The sequence below is a fragment of the Anolis sagrei genome, chromosome 3, assembly GCF_037176765.1.
Source record: "Anolis sagrei isolate rAnoSag1 chromosome 3, rAnoSag1.mat, whole genome shotgun sequence".
Classification (NCBI taxonomy): Eukaryota; Metazoa; Chordata; class Lepidosauria; order Squamata; family Dactyloidae; genus Anolis; species Anolis sagrei.
The window spans coordinates 252726878-252747985 of NC_090023.1; the positions used below are offsets into that span (position 1 = coordinate 252726878).

At 38.5% G+C, this 21108-nt stretch overlaps 1 protein-coding gene across 2 annotated transcripts in view; it reads right to left on the minus strand.

The window, feature by feature from the left end:
* The window catches only part of PLD1 (phospholipase D1), a 133095-nt gene that overhangs the window by 57490 nt on the left and 54497 nt on the right, over positions 1-21108 (minus strand). For both annotated transcript variants that reach the window (XM_067466046.1, XM_067466045.1), the window contains exons 2-6: positions 10187-10369; positions 5982-6109; positions 4309-4454; positions 2372-2480; positions 795-860 (exon numbers count right to left, since the gene is read on the minus strand). In XM_067466046.1, coding sequence (XP_067322147.1) covers positions 795-860; positions 2372-2480; positions 4309-4454; positions 5982-6109; positions 10187-10340 — 603 coding nt within the window. In that variant the 5' untranslated portion in view covers positions 10341-10369. The remainder of the gene's footprint in view (positions 1-794; positions 861-2371; positions 2481-4308; positions 4455-5981; positions 6110-10186; positions 10370-21108) is intronic.

Consider the following 21108-nt stretch of genomic DNA (forward strand, 5'->3'; position numbering starts at 1 on the left):
AACTGACTCTCCTGGAAGTTTCAGGAGAGGCAATGCAAGCTGTTGTGTGAAAGATAGAACAAATATGGTTTTATTGGTTCTCCAGAAAACAGAATCAACGCACCAAAATTACACAAAAGGATTTTGGAAGGAAAGAATTAGGGAGAACGTTTTGACAATAACAGCTGTTCAACAATGGAACAGACTAGTTCAGTAGGTGATGGAATTTATTTCATGAAAGATTTTGAAACCAAGGTTGAATTGTTGCCAGTCATTTAGCTACCCGTTTCCTGAACTGGCAAGGATGAACTTGATGGCCTTTGAGTAACTTCTAACACTACTATTCTTTAGTTTTATAGGAATACTGTATAAGCATGGGGTTTTCAGAGGCGGCCCTAGGTAATTTTCAACGGTAAGCAAACAGTGTATTGCCCCCCCCCCCCCCAACCAATCACTGATATGTATTTTCTGTTCATCGTGGGAGTTCTGTGTGCCATATTTGGTTCAATTCCATCATTGGTGGAGTTCAGAATGCTCTTTGATTGTAGGTGAACTATACATCCCATTAACTACAACTCGCATATGTCAAGGTCCATTTTCCCCCAAGAGTGCCTCAAGAGCGCCCCTGGGCAAAATCAACTATACTGCAAATGCTTACTTTGCGTAATGGGTTGAGCCGCCCCTGGTGGTAGTCCAAGTGATTCTGTAGTTGCTGTGAGCTTGGGAGAACCCAGTTAAGTGGACCAAAATAATTCAATTCAGTTCAGTTCTATTCCATTCCATTCAGGACTGAGGGCACAGCTTTTTAAACTTACCGTTCCATGGTAGTTCCTATAAAGGGGCATTTTTAAGAGGTTTGTTAAGTAGTCTTCCAGTTGTTTCTGCAAAGAAAATAAAGCCGAGAGGCTCAAATATTATGTGCATTACATACATAGGCTATTATTCAATAATTCAGAATCAGAAAATAACAAACATTGCAGTCAATGATAGCAACATCACATCATTACCTCATCACACTAGAGAATGTGATGAGGTAAAACTTTAAATCCAGTTTCTGCCTCTTGCAGAATTCAGGGGTTTGTAGTTTAGGGAGGCTGTTAAAGGTTCCTTCCTAAACTAAAAACTCCAGAATTCTGCAAGAGGCAGCAATCAGATTTAAAGTGGATTCACTCTCTAGTGTTCTTTTTTTTCCCCATGTCAAGAGCGACTTGAGAAACTGCAAATCACTTCTGGTGTGAGAGAATTGCCTGTCTGCAAGGATGTTGCCCAGGGGACGCCCAGATGTTTTGATGTTTTACCATCCTTGTGGGAGGCTTCTCTCATGTCCCCACATGGGAAGCCAGAGCTGACAGAGGGAGCTCATATGTGCTCTCTCCCAATTCGAACCTGGACCTAGTGTGATGAAGTAGAAGAATGGGGAATTTATTTGACTCCAAAAGCGGAATCCATTTCACTTATGTTCTTGGGGGAGCAATCAAATGGTGGGTCGGTCCAAAAGGTGAATAAAAAATACTACCACATTTTACCTGAAAGCTCTTAGTGTTAATTGCTAAGCCTTATAATGGGCTTTTCAATTTTTCAGAATGCCCCCTTCCAAAGAAAGAAAGAAAGAAAGAAAGAAAGAAAGAAAGAAAGAAAGAATTGGCCAATTAGGACAGATACATTTATCTAGATCAGTATGCAAAGGGATTTTGTAGACTAATTGAGAGAAATAGGTTTTCGCTTCATCATCAGATGTATTTAATGAAACAGACTTATGTCTATGAAGGCTTATGCTTCCATCTTCTTCCTTCCAGCTAGACTCAAAGGTGCTAAAGAATCTCTTTGCATGGGATGGGAACCGCAAAAGAGGTAAAAATATTTACAAGATAGTGGATTAGGTCCATATATACACTCATCTTTTCACAAATGAAGTAGTTTCATAAGGATTCAGATAGTGATGCTTTGTATCATAAATTCACACATCCAATTATAAATTGTCAAGTAGATGACAGACTGAGTAATATGTATGTACGTATAAAGAAGCTATGTAATCGTCAATGCAATGGCAAAAATCTAATTTAAGAGACAAAAGGACACTTCATGCAATGCAAACAAAGAGTTTGGAAGGGCCTGCTCTGGACTGGGGCCATAGTAGGAAGCAAAAGGTTAAGAATCACCCATCCTGATGCACTCTTATTCCAGGTTCCCAGGTTAAATCAGATCCTTCTACCTTCTTGCCCTTGCCTTTCCAAAAGCTATTTATGCAGCTGACAATTGAAAGAATACCGACTAATAACTGTCTAGTTGGACACTGTATACCATATTGTAGTTTGCTAAATCAGCCTTCAAACACTCAAAAAAAATCAGTAAAAATATGTTGCAGATGATCACTAAGAGGAAGGATGCTCACCCTTCTGCTGGAGAGATGTTCTTCTCTAACCATGTTGTCAGAGGTACGGGGTAAGCTTGGCATTTGCCTTGCTTCTCCCCTTTTGACAGTCTGCCTTCGGACTGTGTGCCTGAAAAAGGTAACATTCAGGTTGTGAGGTGGGAGGTTTCAAGCAGTGAAATGCAGAAAAGGGAAAGTGGGGACCTCATCCAATTACACATTTCTTATTATTAGGAACTGTTCTGCTATGGCACTGATCAACAGAAGTCATTTAAGCACATATGGAGGTAAACTCTGAACACAACTCAAATATTCTTTCTCCTATCTAACCGAAGGACACAGAGGTCAGTTACAATTGCTTCTTATCAGATGCCACCTTCACAACAATTATTTAATGTTAATCTCAGTGATGGCTCTAACTTTCAGATTCAGCACCTTGGATAGCCCCTTTAAAGTTCAAATTAAACACTGAACAGAATCAACAGTCCATTGACACAAAAGCCACCAGCTTCCACTGGGTTTCCTTTATGATACTAATGATAATAGTTTGGATTACAATGTTCCTAAAAACTATACAATGCATAATTACCATATACAGCAAGCATGGTGTAACAATTTGAATGTTGAAATAGGATTCTGGGGATCAGGTTTTGAATCAGCCATAAAATGCTCTAGGTGATCTTGGGCAGGTCATAGTCTCAGTCTCAGTCTACACTGCCATATAATCCAGATTATCAACACAGATATATCCACATTATCCGCTTTGAACTGGATTATATGAGTCTTCACTACCATATAATCCAGTTCAAACCAGATTTTTTGGATTTTTTTTATGGCAGTGTAGAAGGGGCCCCAGAAGAAGGCAAGAATATTTCATGATAGGTTCACCTTTGAGAGGCCATGAATCAAAAATCACTTGGAGCTAAACAACTACAATTCCCACCTTTACTCTTTTGATGTTTTCCTTCTCTTCTTGGAACAACTGCTTTTAGGCTTTGGAAATAATATTTATCCTTCAAGAACCACAAAGATCTTGTGACTAAGCAACCACCATCATATTGACGTGGATCTTTTGGTAAAAAGGTTTATGACAGCTTATCAACCATCATACATTTTTAATTTCTACTCTGCCTCCATCTGTTTCCAAAGACCATTCAACCTGACTCCATATGTTTTCTAATTTAATTCAATCGAGCCACTTCTTGACCTTCTGAGATTTTAACAAGTATTCCCACACACTTCTCAAACATTATGTTCCCAGCTATAAAGGATAGCTATACATTGGGTTTACAAAAAATAGTGTATTGTAATGGCTGGAGTGCTGCAGAGATTCAGGTTTAAATCTAAGTTGATCAATAAAGCTCATTAGGTGACCTTGGTCCAGTCACATCTCCCTCGACACCACCTTCCTCACAGGACTCTTATGACAACAACAACAAAAAAGAAATATGAACGTTCTCACAAAGCTACATTTGATACCAATCATGACATTCTGTGTTTTCACACGTCTATAATGTATTAGTACCTAAACTTACTTATGGATATGAGCAACTGAGAAGCAAAGTACTAGGATTCTGGGAAACCATAATGTGAATCCCTGCTCAGAATGAGTGATCTTGGTGGACTCATATTCTCAGCCTAAAAGGCAATGACACATCAGTGGATTGGATTAGATAGGGTATGGGCAAACTTCAGCTACCAGCTGTTAGGAATTGTGGGAGTTGGAGTCCAAAACACCGGGGGGGGGGGGGGCTGAAGTTTTCCCATACCTGATAGATAGTCCTTTTAGTTCTTTCAAACAGTAAAATTCTATGATTGCCAAGATAACCCTACGATTGGCTCACTGTCAGTCAAAATCAATTTCAAAGCAAACAATAACAACAACAACAAGAGGCACACTCTCCAAATTCATTTCAACCAATAACACCAATGTTTGGAAATATCAGGCAGCTAGCTACCTTCTTGTAGGGATGGGAATCCGTATAAAAGCTTTATATCTAAGCAGTTCCCTGTGGAATTCTTGAAAGTGCTTGAATTTCCTTTTCACTTGCCATGTAAACTCCCCGTGGGTTAATTCAATGGTGTAAACATGTAGACTTGGTACCTTTCAAAAGAAAACAAGACATCAAGTATTCAAAGCAGGCATAATCAAAGATATTGTTTTACACAATCTTCTCCCTTAGTTTAGTGGTTGTAACAACTACATTCCTAAACAAATTCATTAGTGCCTTTCCATCAGGGCAGTTCATTAATGAGCCAAAATAAAGAGTACGGCTTCTTAATATAGCCTATTCAAGGAAGGCAGCCATTTAGTATGAGTAAACAGCATTGAAACAAGCATATTTAGTGGGAAATAAAATTGAATGGATTCTGCAAATTAAGAGAAGCACAAAGATAGATTTACTATCAGTACAAAATCATCCTGTTAACAGAAAAAAAGATGCAAAGTAAAATGAAAAATGGAAACACTTGCTTTCTGGAAGCAAGATAATCTGCTGAGAGCCTGTCTTAGAACTAAAGATAAATTTAACCTTGACTATTTTGGGGTAGTAGAGCCAGAATTGTGTAGCTGTTTGAGCACTGGACTATCACTTGAAGCCACATAACAACTTGGGATGAGTTTGGAGTTTAGGCTGGTGCATTAGAAAATCTGCTTGGAAGAGAAATCTCTTCCTGAGAATTTCAAGACACCAAATAACCACCAGTTGTATCAGCATAATAATTTTCTATATGAGTTTTTTTTCATGTCAGGAGTGACTTGAGAAACTGCATATCACTTCTGGTGTGAGAGAATTGGCTGTCTGCAAGGATGTGACCCAGGATACACCCCGATGTTTTGATGTTTTACCATCTTGTGGGAGACTTTCTCATGTCTCCACATGGGGAGCTAGAGCTGACAGATGGAGCTCATGCATGCTCTCCCTGGATTTGAACCTTCGACCTGTTGGTCTTCAGTCCTGCCAGGAAAGGGTTTAACCCATTGCACCACTGGGGCTTCTACAGGAGTTACGATAATTGACTGGCTCAGTGGAATTCAAAAAAACCCAAAGAAATCCCAAACTCTAGCAAAGTTCTGTGAGTGAATCATGAAATATGATTTTATTATTTAAAAAAACCAATGCAGTTGCAAACAAGATTTGATGGGGTTTCATAGAGAAGTTCCTTGCAGTATTAGAGGTATTGTCGAAGGCTTTCATGGCCAGAATCACTGGGTTGTTGTAGGTTTTTTCGGGCTATATGGCCATGTTCTAGAGGCCATATAGCCCGAAAAAGGGTAGTGAGGATGCTTGCCATAGATGCAGGCAAAACGTCAGGAAAGAATGCCTCTAGAACATGGCTATATAGCCTGAAAAAATCTACAACAACCCAGTATTAGAGGTGTTTAGTGGTGGTACAGGCTTCCCCTGGAATGTGGTGCATTCTGATTCTTTCAAGATCTTTGAGCAGAGCTTGGATTGCCATCTTTTGGACATGTTTTAGTTGTCTCTTCCTGCATGGCCCTTGAGATCCCTTCCAACTCTTTGGAGATTTTTGAGCAGAGCTTGGATGGCCATCTTTTGGACATGTTTTAGTTGTCTCTTTCTGCATGGCCCTTGAGATTCCTTCCAACTCTATGAGTCTAATATCTGACCTTTGTTGTTGAGGTACAACGCTCCACTTCCAAAACCCGCACTCGAATCGGACATCCTGTTAGATAGGTTTGTATATGAGCCTCTTTAAAACCTTTAGTGTTGTAAATGGCAGAGAATGGAATACCCACTGCAAAAGATAAGAAAGCAATTGTTATTTCACCTCTTTACATCAGCTTTTTAGATACAACTCATAACACAGCAAAGAGAAGATTGATGTGAAAGTAACTGAAATGAATGATTAAACTGTAACAGCCCATTATGTGTTTTCTCAATCAGAGCTTCCACATGTTTAGCACCTCCCTTAAAATTAATGAAAAACCCCAATCATTAATTTATCCAGGTTGAGTATCCAAAATGCTTGGAACCAGAAATGTTTTGATTTTTTTTCCAGATTTTGGAATATTTTCAGATATCATCATTGTCATTGTCAGCAGCAGCATTTTGGGGAGAGCAATCTGGTCTAAAATTCTTGTATGCTTTATCTATACACAAAGGCTGAAGTTAATTTTGTATGCAATAATTTTAATAATTCTGTGCATGGCCCAAAGTTTGTATACACTGAGCCATCAGAAAGAAAAGATGTCACTATCTCAGCCACCCATGTGGACAATTTCTGATTTTGGAATTCCAGATAAGAGATGCTCAATTTGCATATCAACTCTCTAGTTTTTTTTTTTTTTTTTTTAGATAGGAGTCCAATGATAGATTCTCTTCTTGAAAAAGTGGCAAAAGACACACGGCTTGCATGCTATATTACAATCACAGATCCTTCACCTAGAATTGCAGTTCTGTAATTTCTTCATATTCACTAATACTATGCTGTCACAACTGAGGCAGTTATTATTGCCACAATTATAAATGTCTCCTTCAAACTTATTTTTCCAGGTAGCAGCCATATTGAAAAATGTCAATCAGTTCACCTGGTTATTGGGATGCTAATGAGCAAGACTATGACAATCAGAAGTAGAGTCCTTTTACAATGCTTTGTCACAGCCTGGCTCACTGGTGGGGAAGTTGGTGGAAATGTCATCCTTCTGTGCCCTTATTGCAATAGATCTCCATCTCTTAGCGTGGCTGCTGTCTGGTAAATTAGGTTTTGGGATACGTTACACATACATAACTAAGTAGACAATTGAGAATATGGGCCAGTGTGTTTATGATTTTGTTTGTTTATTTGATTGATTGATTTTATCCCGCCTTTCTCCTGACATTGAGAGTCAGGAGAAGAGGAAGACCAATATCTGCTCTTAACCAGTTATCATAACAGAAAGTGTTTATTCCTCCATATTATGCCCAGTATCAAATGCATCCATCCTTTAACTGGATGTGCCAAGTACACAATGTGGAACTATATGGGTGAAAGTTACTTACACATTGTGTGTAAATTTGGCTTCTTTCTTTTTTAACCCTCATGAATTGCTGTCCCCCAGGATCACATTTGGTTACCAAATCCATACACAACTAGACCTATAATGCAGACCTTTTTATAACATTTTCACCTAAAGAATTCTAAATAATTCTGACAAGTTGTTTCCCTAACTTTGCATTAATCCTTCTCCCACCAGCAAAGATTGAGTTATTTGTGTTAACTTTGTTAAAAATGTAGATACACTCTAAAATATTTACTGCCTCACAAATATGCTAATGAATCTAAAACTAAACTCTGTTTATCTAACAATTGGTGTTTAGCTGCTTGCTTTGCTTTATTTATTTTGCTATTTTTGGTGAATTTCTCCCTCATAAATTCTTGGGAATTGTATGAGAGATTCTTGGAAAATTAGGGAGCCTGGGAAGAAAGACAAAAACAAACAATATTTCATGTATGTTTGGCTATTTTGTGGTATAAACTCATAACGTTCTAAGTTTGTGAACTGATGAAAAGGGAGATAAAATAATATAACCAGTAGTACAGAGGAGAAGGACAGGTGGAACAGTAATACATTTTGTATAAATTGTAGGGTTTTTTTTTAAAACTAACGAATTAGAAAAAAAATGTTATTTGGTGACAAGCACATTCCTGGGTTCTGCAGAGTTTATATCACTGGTTTCCAACCTTTGGTCCTCCGGGTGTTTTCGACTTCAGCTCTTACAATTGCTAACAGCTGGTAAGCTGACTGGGATTTCTGGGAGGTGAAATCCAAAACAACTGGAGGACCAAAGGATGGGAACATGCAGACAGTTTATACAACAGTCAAGTCTATGTACATGACCAAAATTCTGTGGCACAACAGAGACTGCTAAGATAAAACAATGGCCATATGAACAGGTAGAAGATGGTACATCCCACAATACTGAAGTGATGAATCTATTCCAGGTTTTCGCCCAATTTTAAGGAGCTATCCAAGTAGTGGGGCCTTCTAAAGAATGGTTCAGTACCATAGGGCACCCCTTTACAGCCTGGATTAAAACCTGGAATGGATTCTAAGCTCATTGACAAGGGAGTTGCTACTGATATGGAGTAAAGCAAAGCTTGATATTTTTCAGAAAAACAACCTAGAAACCTGGTTCTGAATTAGCACCATTGCTTCCTGTGGTTCTGTTGTCTGGCATTCCTTAGGTGAAAATGTGCATTGCAAGTTACTTTTTTTAGACTGCCACTCTCAGAATTTTTCAGGAGCTATAATCTAAAGTGTATTTCCAGCTTTGCACTTGTAGGCATCTCTTAGGCATCAAAATTCTGAGAATCTAGACTGCCACAATTGGCCTTTAAAAAAAGCAAATATTAGGCCCTAAAATCCATGTATGGTATACACAGAATGGACCAAATCCTGATAAAATCATAGATGCAAGATGTAAAGCCTCCTTGCCAAAAAATGCTTTAACCAAACTACAAATCCCCGGATTCCACAGCATTGAGATGTTACTTGATATTGTATTACTTGATATGATTAGTACCTATTTTAATATGTGGTTTATGTTTTGAGTTATATTTAGTATGTTTTGTGACGTCTTATTATGTTCTGTTCTATTTATCATTTTTCTTCATTTTTAATATATTAAGTGCTTCTTATTATTTTGTATTGCCTTGCTTTGTTATAAGCTGCCCCGAGTCCCCTAGGGGAGAGGGGCAGGTTAGAAATAAAGTTGTTTTTATTTTACTGACACAAAAACACAGTATGTCACAGCAAATGAGAGATATATGCTAGATTTTGTATCACAAAATCACAAGTCGACCACTTCCCATGTGTTTAGGACTGTGTGATGTATTTTCGAATGATGCGTGCAGATCCAAGTAAGGTGGCCTTTTGCAGTTGACAGATCATGATTTTGTCGATGTTTATTGTTTTCAAATGCTGACTGAGATCTTTTGGCATGGCACCCAGTGTGCCAATTACTACTGGGACCACCTGTACTGGTTTATGCTAGAGCCTTTGCAGTTCGAAATTTCTGTTGTTGTTGTTATCGAGCCATTGTGGTTGGCTGAACACAATGTTCAACTGCACCAATTCTGAAGTATAGATTAACTCTAAGATAATATGAATTAATAAGAAGTTATACAGTGGGTTGGAGAGCCATCTTATGGCCAGTGTATCTTACGGCCACTGGAGAGCCATCTTATGGCCACAATTTAGCATATTACTCTGTCTTTTGATATTCTTCAATGCATGATGATGATGATGATGATACTTTATTTATAACCCATTCTATTTTCCCAAGGAGACTCAGGGCAGTTTCCAGAAAACTAACAGTGGCAAGCATTCAATGCCAAAACCAACAAATAACAAATCAAACCAGTAGGTAAAACAATCACAATAAAAATTCTAAAAATAACAACTTAAATAAACATCACAAACATTTACAACATTATAGATCAATGGATGTATTAGTTCTTCTCCTCTTCATGAGCTAGAGTGCAAAGATGGGTTTTTAAAAGCTTTTTAAAGGAGAGGAGAGAGGGGGCCATTTTTAGTTCTTTAGGGGGGGGGGGAGTTACAGAGGCAGGGAGCAATCACAGAGAAAACCCCCCTCTATCATTTCCACCACCCTTGCTTGAGAAAGTAGTGGGACTGAGAGCAGGGCCTCATCCGCAGTGCTTGTGATCGGTCTGTATGCCGAGATGCCGTTTTTGAAATAGTCTGGGCCCAAACCGCATGAAACACATTTTGACTTCCCTCTGCTTTCATAAGAACTAGTAACTTGCTTTTTAAAACTAATCCTAAAATACTAAAAAGCCTTATTTCATTTGCCTATGAGACCAACTCACCAGGTTCTTTTGGGTCATGGAGGGCATCTGTATCCACCTCCTCCCCTTCAAAGTGGAGCTCCCTCGTGTCGAGGCTTTCGATTATGTTACTCATGTCATCTGCTATTTTCCTCAGTATCGAGGTGTTCACTTTCTTTTCATTGTTGAGCGACATCGTAAATGTTCACACTCACGAACAGGGGGCTGTTGGAAAGAAGAAATATGAATGGAGCATCATTGGCAATTCACTTGTGTTTTATTTATTTAACATATTCTATACAAACTTTTCAGGCAAAACCTTACTCATGTAGTTCATGACTGAAGAATTTTAAAGAATAAATAAAACAAAGTTACCTAAAATCGCATAAAACATGTATAACATAAAACATTTATAACAGCTATAATGATAAATTCACAGTATAAAAGATGGTCCAATAGTTAAAGACCTTCAGTATGATGCTTTGACCAAGGAATCTGTCTGCACTGAGGAGGAAAACAGTAATTGAATAATTTTGGGTAGCTCTTCCTGGGTTGTTATATGAAGAAGTCTACTTTTCAGGATTGGAAACAGATTAGAGTAAAAGAACTGAGAGAAAAAATGGATGGAAGAAAAGGGAGGGAGGGAGGGAGAATGGATAGATGCTTTGTTCACCCGTGGATTACCAGATATATTCCATTTAGCGTATTAAAGTTGCTGGAACAGGATATCAAAACTGAAACCAAGATCAGAACCCTGAAGTGTGACAACAATATAGACTTATCATTTTGATGACAACCAGTAGCAAGTGGCATACAGATCGCAACTGAGAAGCATTAGATACGAAGCAAATAGATAAGAACATGCCTATAGTTTCTGCCATGCTCTGAAGCACCTTCCATATACTGTCCCACTGGGTGCAAATTTTTCAGGTTTGCTAAAGGGTACAGAAAAGAGGGACTTTGTCTGCAAATAAGAATTCTGATCTCCAGTTAAATTCCCTTCAAGTCTACAAAAGTGCAGAATTACAGTAACTTAAAATCTGAGCAGAGTTGCTGGAAAATATAGTATAGAACAATAGGGGCAGGCACTGATACAGGGAGAATTCAAACAACAAATACGGTGAGATCTTGATATCCACTTGATAACCATGGCTTGGTTCCAGGATTTCTGGTAAACACCCAAATATGTGGATGGTCAAGTCCCATTATATACAATGATGAAGAAAACTGGTGTCCCTTATATAAAATGGCAAAATTAAGGTTTACGTCTTATAGTTTTTGAATTTTTTTTCAAGCGATGGATGATTGTATCTGTGGATATAAAGGGCCACTGTTATATGAGTTCTGAGTTAGAATATTTTCAGTGTCTGATTATTCCAATACTAAAATATGGGCACCGCAGGAAATGGGGAAGAAATGTTAGTGGTAGCCAATACCTTTTCTTTGCCCTCCCATAAAGTAGAACTGATTAAAATCTGCCAACTAAAAGCAACTTGTTTTTTTCCAATACCTTCCTTCCTACTTTCATCTGCTTCTTCCTGTCACAACCATAACTTTAACAGGTCTCATTATACTGGACTGCTGCACCAGCACATTTCTGTCCAACTTGGATATTTTCACAGATACATGTTCTGTTCAAAATACAGACTGTGGACATGTCAAAAAGGATGGGGATAACTGCAGAAATTGGAAGTAACTAATTACAGATAATTAGCTGCTGCTCTTATAATGGTATTATGGTTATAACACCTGTTGTTAATGGCCGTCAGGTCAACTCTGGGTTACAGAAAATGGGAGTTCCCTCTAAGATATGATGCATGTTATAACTGATTTTTTTAAAGAAAAGGAATCAACTCATTCTATTATTGTTCTCTTCTCCTCTTGCTGACAAACGGCTTTGTGCTATCTAAAATGTGAAAGCCTTGATTCTTTATAAATGTTTAATTAACAACAAAGTGCCGTGAAAGCCTTCAACAACAACGAAGTGCTTTGTCATTTTGGGAAGGAGCATAATTGGAGAATTATTTCTCTCTAAAATATTCAGAAGTGGCAGCCCAATCCTTTCTCTCCTCAACATGCTGAGTATTTTAAAAGGATGTGTTCTTTTAAAAAAGGACTCACTATGTACTCTTCAGTTCAGACTGAGCGCTTATATATGTTTAACTATGTTATACTTAGATACAAAATGTAAAGCATGCAATATACTGTGAAAGTCAAGTTTTATGCTTTGGGAGGGGCCTGTCTTCTCAAGGACCTTTCTAAAGGTAAAGGTTTCCCTTGACATTAAGTCTAGTCATGTCCAACTCAAGGGGGGTTGTGCTCATCTCCATTTCTAAGCTGTAGACCAGCAAGACTGCATGGAGTGCCATTACCTTCTCATCTGAGCAGTACCTACCAATCTACTCACATTTGCATGTTTTCAAATTGCTAGGTTGGCAGAAGCTGAGGCTAATAGCAGGAGCTCACCCTGCTTCTCGGATTCGACCTACTGCTTTTTCAGTCAGCAAGTTCAGCAGCTCAGCAGTTTAACCCTCTGTGCCACCAGGGGCTCCCAAGGATCTTTCTAGGTATAGTCAAACACCAGCTCATATTCAACATCATCTACTTTAAATTCCCATTCCCAACAATAACCATCTACTTTACTGTCATCATTCTCAATAGGAGGAGAAGGTCTGTTGTGCTACTGATTAGAACGTGGGAAAATGATGTTTCCATTTCACTTCCACTCAGAAAGGTCTGCTGATCTTCAGTGGAATGATGGACATGGAGACATCATCCTCTCGCACCTTGTTTACCAAGAAGAACAGACCCTTTCTGTCAACACTAGCTGATGCCTGCTAAAGTATGTTTGGGAAGATATTTACACTTGCAACAACAGTGCTACAATTGTGATTATGTAAGGATAGTGAAAACAGAGCAGCAAGAGATTCATAACTTATGAATCTGTAACTGAAATACAGAATGACAAACATCATATACTTCTACAGTTCAAGTACATCTCCTGTGAAATGTATGAAAAGCCACGTAATTATCTCTGGGTGTGCTTTTGGAAAAATATCTGATTGCCAATTTGTGTGTATCATTTCTCCTAAATCCAGGCTGACTTGTGACTTCTTCCATTCTCCTTGCTTACGTCATCTGGGTGTTTCCCCCCACACCTCAACTTAACCACAGTTGTATTTGACAAAGTCTGCTTTGATCCCTTCTCTTGTTGCTCAGGATATGACCAAGCAGTGGACTCCAAAATCATCCCATCCAACTTTGAAACCTATCCAATCCACATAGCCATGATAATATGTTTAGGAATGAACTAGAACTAGAAGTAACAGCTATAACTGTTAGTTATAGGAATAGTAGGCAGCCTGTGAAGTCTCTCTATGTAGCAATATCCCTACAGGCAAGCAGAGCCATTTTTTATCCACCATAGGGGTTAGTTCCCTTTACTGTTTGTACTTCAAACTTCTAAGAATAAGGTCTTTGCTAATTCACATATCTCAGATTGCATGAAGGGTCACTTCAATTTGTATAGTGCCAGAGGTCAGTGAAGGGAACATCACAGGAACTTCTCCTAGATTGTATGTTAATTATGGCACACTCATCTTTAGTGCAGCCCCCATATCCATGGTATATGCTTCTGGACTTTGTATGGATGCACAAAACTATGGATAATAGCAAGCCCTATTGAAATGAAAGTTTTCTGGCCCAAGAATTGCAATGGAGGACCTAGAAAATGCCCAGAGAAGACATATTTTTGGACATGAATAATTAAAACGATGGATACTGCTTCCAATAAGAATGCGGTCGTACTGCACACTTAAATGGTTTATTGCTAGCTATTGATAAGTCTATGTACATTGCAAGACAAGATACATGTGGATCTAATGAATATGTTAAAAAACCACAACATGCTAGATCTAGCACATCAGCTACTTTGGAACAAAATAAAACATTTGTTTAATTCCATATATTTATAGAGAATTCTCAGAATGTCAAATCTTTGGCATCTTAAACAGCACCTTAGCAGCTAAACCATCATTATCTGCTAGTGATCATGAGAGGGACTGTGTAGTTGGGCTCAGTTCTGCTCAAGGGCTTCTTACCGACACCTGGAATTTGGGATTAGAGAAACATTTGATGTGACCCAAAATGTTTTGCTTCCACTGTGGGTCTCATCTTTTGTCTAAAAGTTTAATGCAGGTGTCTAGACTTCTCTTGAAAACCTCACACAGTAATATTCTAACTGGTTGCTAATGTTTGGTCCTTGAGTTATTTTAGATTGCAACTAACAGACATCTTAGTCTATATGGTCCACTTTCAGGGACTCCAAGAATTGGAGCCTAAAACATATGGAAAACCAATGGATGAGCCACATTGTTTTAAAAAATGGAAGCAGTCTTGGGCACAAGGCCAGGTTCCCAGCTTCAGTATCAGTATATGGATTGTGGGATGCTAAATAGGATGATTCTTTTCTAATCTTGTGCGGGTGGGGACTAAAGAAATGAGTATTTCCAGGTTAAAACCCCACCCCAATCTTTCACTAAGGGGTTGAGTGATGAACAAGTATTCAAAAGAAGCAATTTCCCCAATTGCAATAATCTATATCTGCAACAATCTACTTTTCATGCAGACAATAATGCTGAAATAGTCTGCCATTTTTAAATGGTACATCTACACCACAACTGTAGCAATTTGATATCAATTTCAATTTTATAGCTCTGTTTTACAGAGTCCTGCGTTTTTTTTATTTAATGAAGTACTTAAAATTATGACCTAAATTAGAGCCCAGGTCCATTCCTTGTGACTATAGTATAAGAGCTCTCCATCAGAGAAGCCATAGTAACCTCGCTATTACTGGTGTTGAGATTCCTCATGATGTAGTCAAAGCAAGTAAAGCAATATCAAACTCTCATAACTGTGCAGTTTGATATTGCTCTAATTGCAACAGCAATACTCACAGTCTCCAAAGACCTGTGCTCATAGCATAGTTTATATTCATTGAACAGAAGGCTGCATGTAGCGTCACTGCACAGTATGACTGTTGTGTCATTACAAATGCACATTTCTCAGATCTGTGAAATGCAAATTCTGCTTCTGGCAAATAATGTGTTCAGACAGGAGATCCAGACTTAGCATGAATTTACATAACCATCCAGATTTTTTTTCTCAAGATGCAGCAAAGCTGGCTGGAACATGACTAACCTAAGCAACCTACATTTTAATGTCAGGATTATACCAACAAACTGACAATCAACAGATTGTCTGTCTAAGTTCTTCTCATAACTGTCTTTAAAACCATTTCCTTCTGCTAAAGGAAAACAGGGAACTAGCTTTATGTTTCTTGAAGAAGACTCAACTCTCAATCCTATTAGTTTCTGCTGATGAAACAGGCTGCAAAGTATCTTGGGCAAATGAAATCACATAGGTTGATCCCCTGAATTTTTTTAGGGTGCTGAGTGTGAAAGGTAAATAAAACTGTCCCTACCCATACTCACACACATAGCATAGTTATGTGTAATAATACTGGAAGAATATTAAGCTTACACTTGGACCCCAAGTTAAGGCCCACAGGGCAGATGCAGCCCTCCTGGGTCAATTACCCAGTTCCCATCCTCAATGTTAAACTTAGGGTTGCCCTAAGTCTGAAGTGACTTGAAGGCACACAACAACAAACCTTGTTCCAGCAGGACTGCTGACCTAGAGGTCAGCAGTTCGAATCCGGGGAGAGTGGGTTAAGTTCCTTCTGTCAGCTCCCCATGCGGGGACATGAGAGAAGCCTCCCACAGGATGGCAAAACATCAAATATCCGGTCATCTCCTGGGCAATATTCTTGCGGACAACCAATTCTCTCACACCAGAAGTGACTTGCAGTTTCTCAAGTCGCTCCTGACATGGAAAAAAAACCAACAACCCTAATTAACTTGACTATTTCAGGCCAAAAAACAGGTCCATACTTCCCATTGAAATACTGGTAAATTTATGTTGGCTAAAATTGTTCTTCATTCTAAACACTGGTCTTTCATATTTTTTGCAATACAAATAAGATATGTGCAGTGTGCATAGTAATTTGTTTATGTTTTTTTCTGAACTTTAGTCTGCCCTCTGTTTAAAAAGTTTGAGGACCCCTGTTTTATTGTATATATTTTAAGTGCTTCAAGTGGTGAAATACTTCTGTTACATAACACTTGATTTCCCTCACTTTCTTTATTCAGTTGAATGTGTTTTGTCTTGTGACTAACATCTGGCATGCAAACATGGGGTTCATTTGCAATAAATTTTGCTGAGGCATATACATTTCAGGAAATCCTGCTGGGGAGGGAGAAACAAATATGCAGGGAATAAACACTTGATGTATGATCTGGCTTGACCTTTAGTGCTAAAACAAACAAACAACTTGAAAGTCTGCCAAACAAATATCTGCAGGGGACCTCTAGAGATCCCTGTCAGTGTCTGCTGCAGTTGTGTCCTGCTAAAGGAAAATAGACAGATGAGTTGCCACTTACTCCTTGCTGAACAACCTAAAAATGGCAGAGTTGGGTGAAGGACTGTATACTAGTTTTCCTAACCATCCTTTAAAGAACTTTGCTGATTCTGGGTTGCTGTGAGTTTTCTGGGCTGTATGGCCATGTTCCAGAAGCATTCTCTCCTGACGTTTCACCCCCTTCTATGGCAGGCATCCTCAGAGGTTGTGAGGTTTGCTGGAAACTAGGCATATGGGGTTTATCTATCTATGTAATGTCCATGGTGGGAGAAAGAACTCTTGTCTGTTTGAGGAAAGTGTGAATATTGCCATTGACCATCTGGATTAGCATTGAATAGTCTTGCAGTTTTAGAATCATTATCTTTGCTGATTCTGATTCTGAATTAAGGTTTATAAGAACTGTTGGTAAACTGCCCATAGTTGGCAGTAATTACTATGAACATTTCAAATGGGTTTGAAACTGAGCACATTCAGCTATGGCTTTCATGCTCAATTAGCTCCATGTGTAAATAATTAAAATAAATTAAATTTATACTCACTATTATGAACAGAAGACGAAAGGCATTGATAGTTACTGCTTGATGTGAAATAATAGCTGCTGTCTTTGATGGGAAATATATCAAACCCATAAAACAAGGTCTTATGTTTGGCTCGCAGTGGAAGTAGATGGAATGAGACACAATGTAGTGATGGGCAAACCCTGCAGTATATGTCTTACTAGAACCTTTAAATTGTCAGCCAGGGCCTAGTGCACTTAAGAATTAAGGCACTGTGAGATCAGATACTTGTTCTGAGTGCAAATGCATTGTCTGAGTATACAAGAATTGCTTCAAGGTCACTTCAAGCTTTCTTACCTTTAGCTATGTGATTTCAGATTGAAAGAATGAACTACTGTTATTATCCAGTTGGGCACAAGAAATCCCTTGCTGCTCTACCAATAGATCCAGATCTTATTTCTGTCCAAAACAATCTAATGCATAATATAAGTAGACATGGAAAGGAGTATCTGGGTTCAGATTTTCCTGGTACTTTGTCATGAAGTTTATAGAATGCCTCAGGGCAAATTTCAGGTTAGAGTTCTAGGAATCCTTATATGGGATCAGGTCCCATTAAATGCAATGTGATGCATATCCATAAGGACACAGTGTCACTGGTGCAGATCTGGGTAAGTTAAATCTGTTGTTTTCAAATGTTGGCCCTAGCATTTTATACTTATCTCCCAAAATTGCTGTCCAATTTTGAAATCTGAAACCCACAACATCTGGAGACCAAACGTTTAACATTGCTGCTTTAAAGGACCACATCCATATAAACTTTTGAGGCCACTGAACCCAATGTCAGAAGCCTTGTTTGTTGGCTTCATTGAAGATCAGTTAAAAGACCTCAAAACGCTTCAAAAACAAAGTTTAGGTTCTTTTGCAACAATATATAGCAGATGATACACTTGGATACATTTCTGGCATATATAGAAAATGTATCCAGGTGTATCACCTGCCATTAAGTTGATGCAAATAAATCTAAACTTTATTTTTGAGGTGTTCTAGCCTCTTAACTGAACAGTATTGTTATACATTAATCTGTCAGCCGTACTCATATTTATTCAACTAAGTTTTTGCATAAAGTTCTTTGCATCTGGGAAAGATGTCCTATTTCTGTTTGCATAAGTCATACATTTGGGGCACATATCATACAATGGATCAATGCTCAGCTGTCACTGCTATGCCTAAATCTGCTTAGTTAATATGTTCAGCAAAGTCACTGCCTGCAGTCTGCTTTTCTATCAAGAGCTAGCAGGGCCTTTCTGGTACTAGCTTCTGGTAAATGCTTATGGAATGCCCTCCCAATGGATGCCAAGTTCAGTTAGTAAGCATCAACACTGATAAAAAAAAAGTCAGAAAGTCTCAGATAGTATTCCTGGTCATTCTTATTTTATTTTGTAGACCCAAATGTGCTTTGTTTGTCCCAGAATATTTTCAGGCCGATCCCAGTTATAATCAGACTTTTTATACCATCACCTTGGCTGGTTTCTTTTACCCCAGCATAAAACTGAACAGGGAGAAAATATTTTCAGTCATTCGGGATGCATCCTTATAGAGCTCAAAAGAGCATTTAAACATTTTGAATGTTTACATTTTGTGTTTGAGAAATGTGTTGCTCTTCAATTATTTTACTATCCCACTGGAATGCTTTTATTAATATTAGATATGACACTGCACTTCAAGGTTTATTAGGTGAACGTGGTCCAGAAAGTTCAGTTTATACTAATATTTGAATAAATACAAATGCTAGGATAAAATGAGAGAATCCCTCTTAAGGCCATTAGCAGAGGGGTAAGAAACAAATCTTTGAGATTGTAATCCAGTACATAACTAATAGGCCTGGGTAACAACGCAAAAATTTGTTTCTAAAATCGATTTGTATTTGGGGGGTTTTTTTGTTTCGATATTTAAAATAATTACAAAATTTTCCTTTTAAAAAGTTCGATATTTACGAAATTTCGTAAATGGTAAAAAATTAACGAATCGATTTCCGAAACAATAACGAATCGATTCGTTAATGGCGGACGCGACCGCGAAATACGCTAAAAAACCTCCAAAAACTTCTGAAGCTTCCCTCTCCCTCTGTTCTTGACTGTTGGTGTGATATTATAATTTTTTTTCAGTAATTAAACCATAAAACTGGCCCAGACATGCGGAAATAATAACGAAACGACCTCAGAACAATAACGAAACGAATACAATAACGAAATACGAAGCATTTACAAAACGTGTTTAAAAATTCATTTTTTTAATGATTGCTCCAGAATGGTTCGTTATCGTTTTGTAATTGGAAAAATCAACGAATTATTAACGAATTACGAATTAACGAAACGAAACCGCCCAGGCCTAATAACTAAGAGTGTGTCTACACCAGTGGTTCCCAACCTATGGTCTGTGGACCACCAGCGGTTTGCAAAAACTAAAATATGGTTCGCAGCTTCACAGTTACTACACTATTAAGAGCGACTGGTCTCACAAAACCCTTTTATAGTGTCGAGGCTTATTAAATATGGTTTTCTGTGGGCGAACAGATGGTGACTACTGGATGGCATATGTTCTGTATCAGAAACTAGAGCTGATATAGTCTATCCAATGCAAGTTTCCAAATCAACCTCTCCAAATAATCAAACCGAATCTAAAGTTGACCAAAACCCGATTCGTAACCCTTTTGGTACTACTGTTGGAAAGTGGTTCCTGGTCAAAGTGGTCCTTGGTCAAAAAAAAGGTTGGTAACCACTGGTCTAAACTGTTATTATGTAACCCTTCTATGGCAAATATTCAATGCTGTTATACACTGATAAGGCAGACAACTGTACATAGAAAGAGGTATATATAGGCTTTCCCATCTTCGGCATTTTGGAGGCTGTGTTCAGTTCTGGCAACCGGGGGGGGGGGGGGCGTGGTGGTGGTGGTGCTGCTGCTGTCACTCATCTTCCCTGCCAAAGAGCTTTGTTTGTAGAATTCCTCTTTGATCGAATTGCTGGCATTTTTATTGTATTTCCTTATAGGGTATGTTAAATACCACCCCCCACCCAACCCCCACCCTGCTTAAGCGGTACCTATTTATCTACTCACATTGCTGTTTTTGAAAATGCTAGGTAGGCAGAAGTTGGGCTAAAGGCCAGGAACTCACCCTGACCTGGGCTTCAAACTGTCAACCTTTCGGTTGGCAAGATTTACTGCAGCTGGTAGTTAATCTGCTGTGCTAAAGCCTGTTCTTAACTATGCATCGCTTGTAAATTGGATGTTTGTAACTCAGGGACTGCCTGTAGTTGAATATTACATGAAGAGTAAGAAACTGGTGGAATTTTTGCATGTATCCCTAATGAGAAACTTATGATACATTTAATGATTCTGTTGTGATTTTCGTTATGAATTCTGGGAAACACACTGCCAGGAAAGATTGTTGGGGAGGTACTGTATGTATGTATGTATGTATCTGTCTGTGTGTGTGTTGTATATATACACATATACATATATACACACAAACACATATGTTGAATCCCAAGGCTGTGATTCAGCTTTGATCAGCAGTCTACCAGAAACAGCTATTCACAAGAATGAGTTAATAACTTACTAATTCAAGGGCAGCACAAGTTTTTCAGGCAGACAGGTCCTGACTGTGCCAGGCACAAGATGGAACGGTGGAAATATGAAGATGGTTCTCATTTCTTCTCACTCCTCCTACCAAAAACTCACTCTTGAACTTTAAGGTTATTTATTGAAGGATTATTCGTAAGTATCCTTGTCACAGAAGATTAACTCAAATTTATGACAAATAAGAAAAATCGAAGATTGGGAAAGGTTGCATTAACTTTAAAGGTGGTTTCTGTGTTGACAGAGAAATGGCCCTGCATGTGGAATGACAGAACTAGATGACAAATTTCCCAAGTAGATGCCAGATGCTGGAATGGGGATTCCAAATGGGGGCTGCAATAAAATGCTGC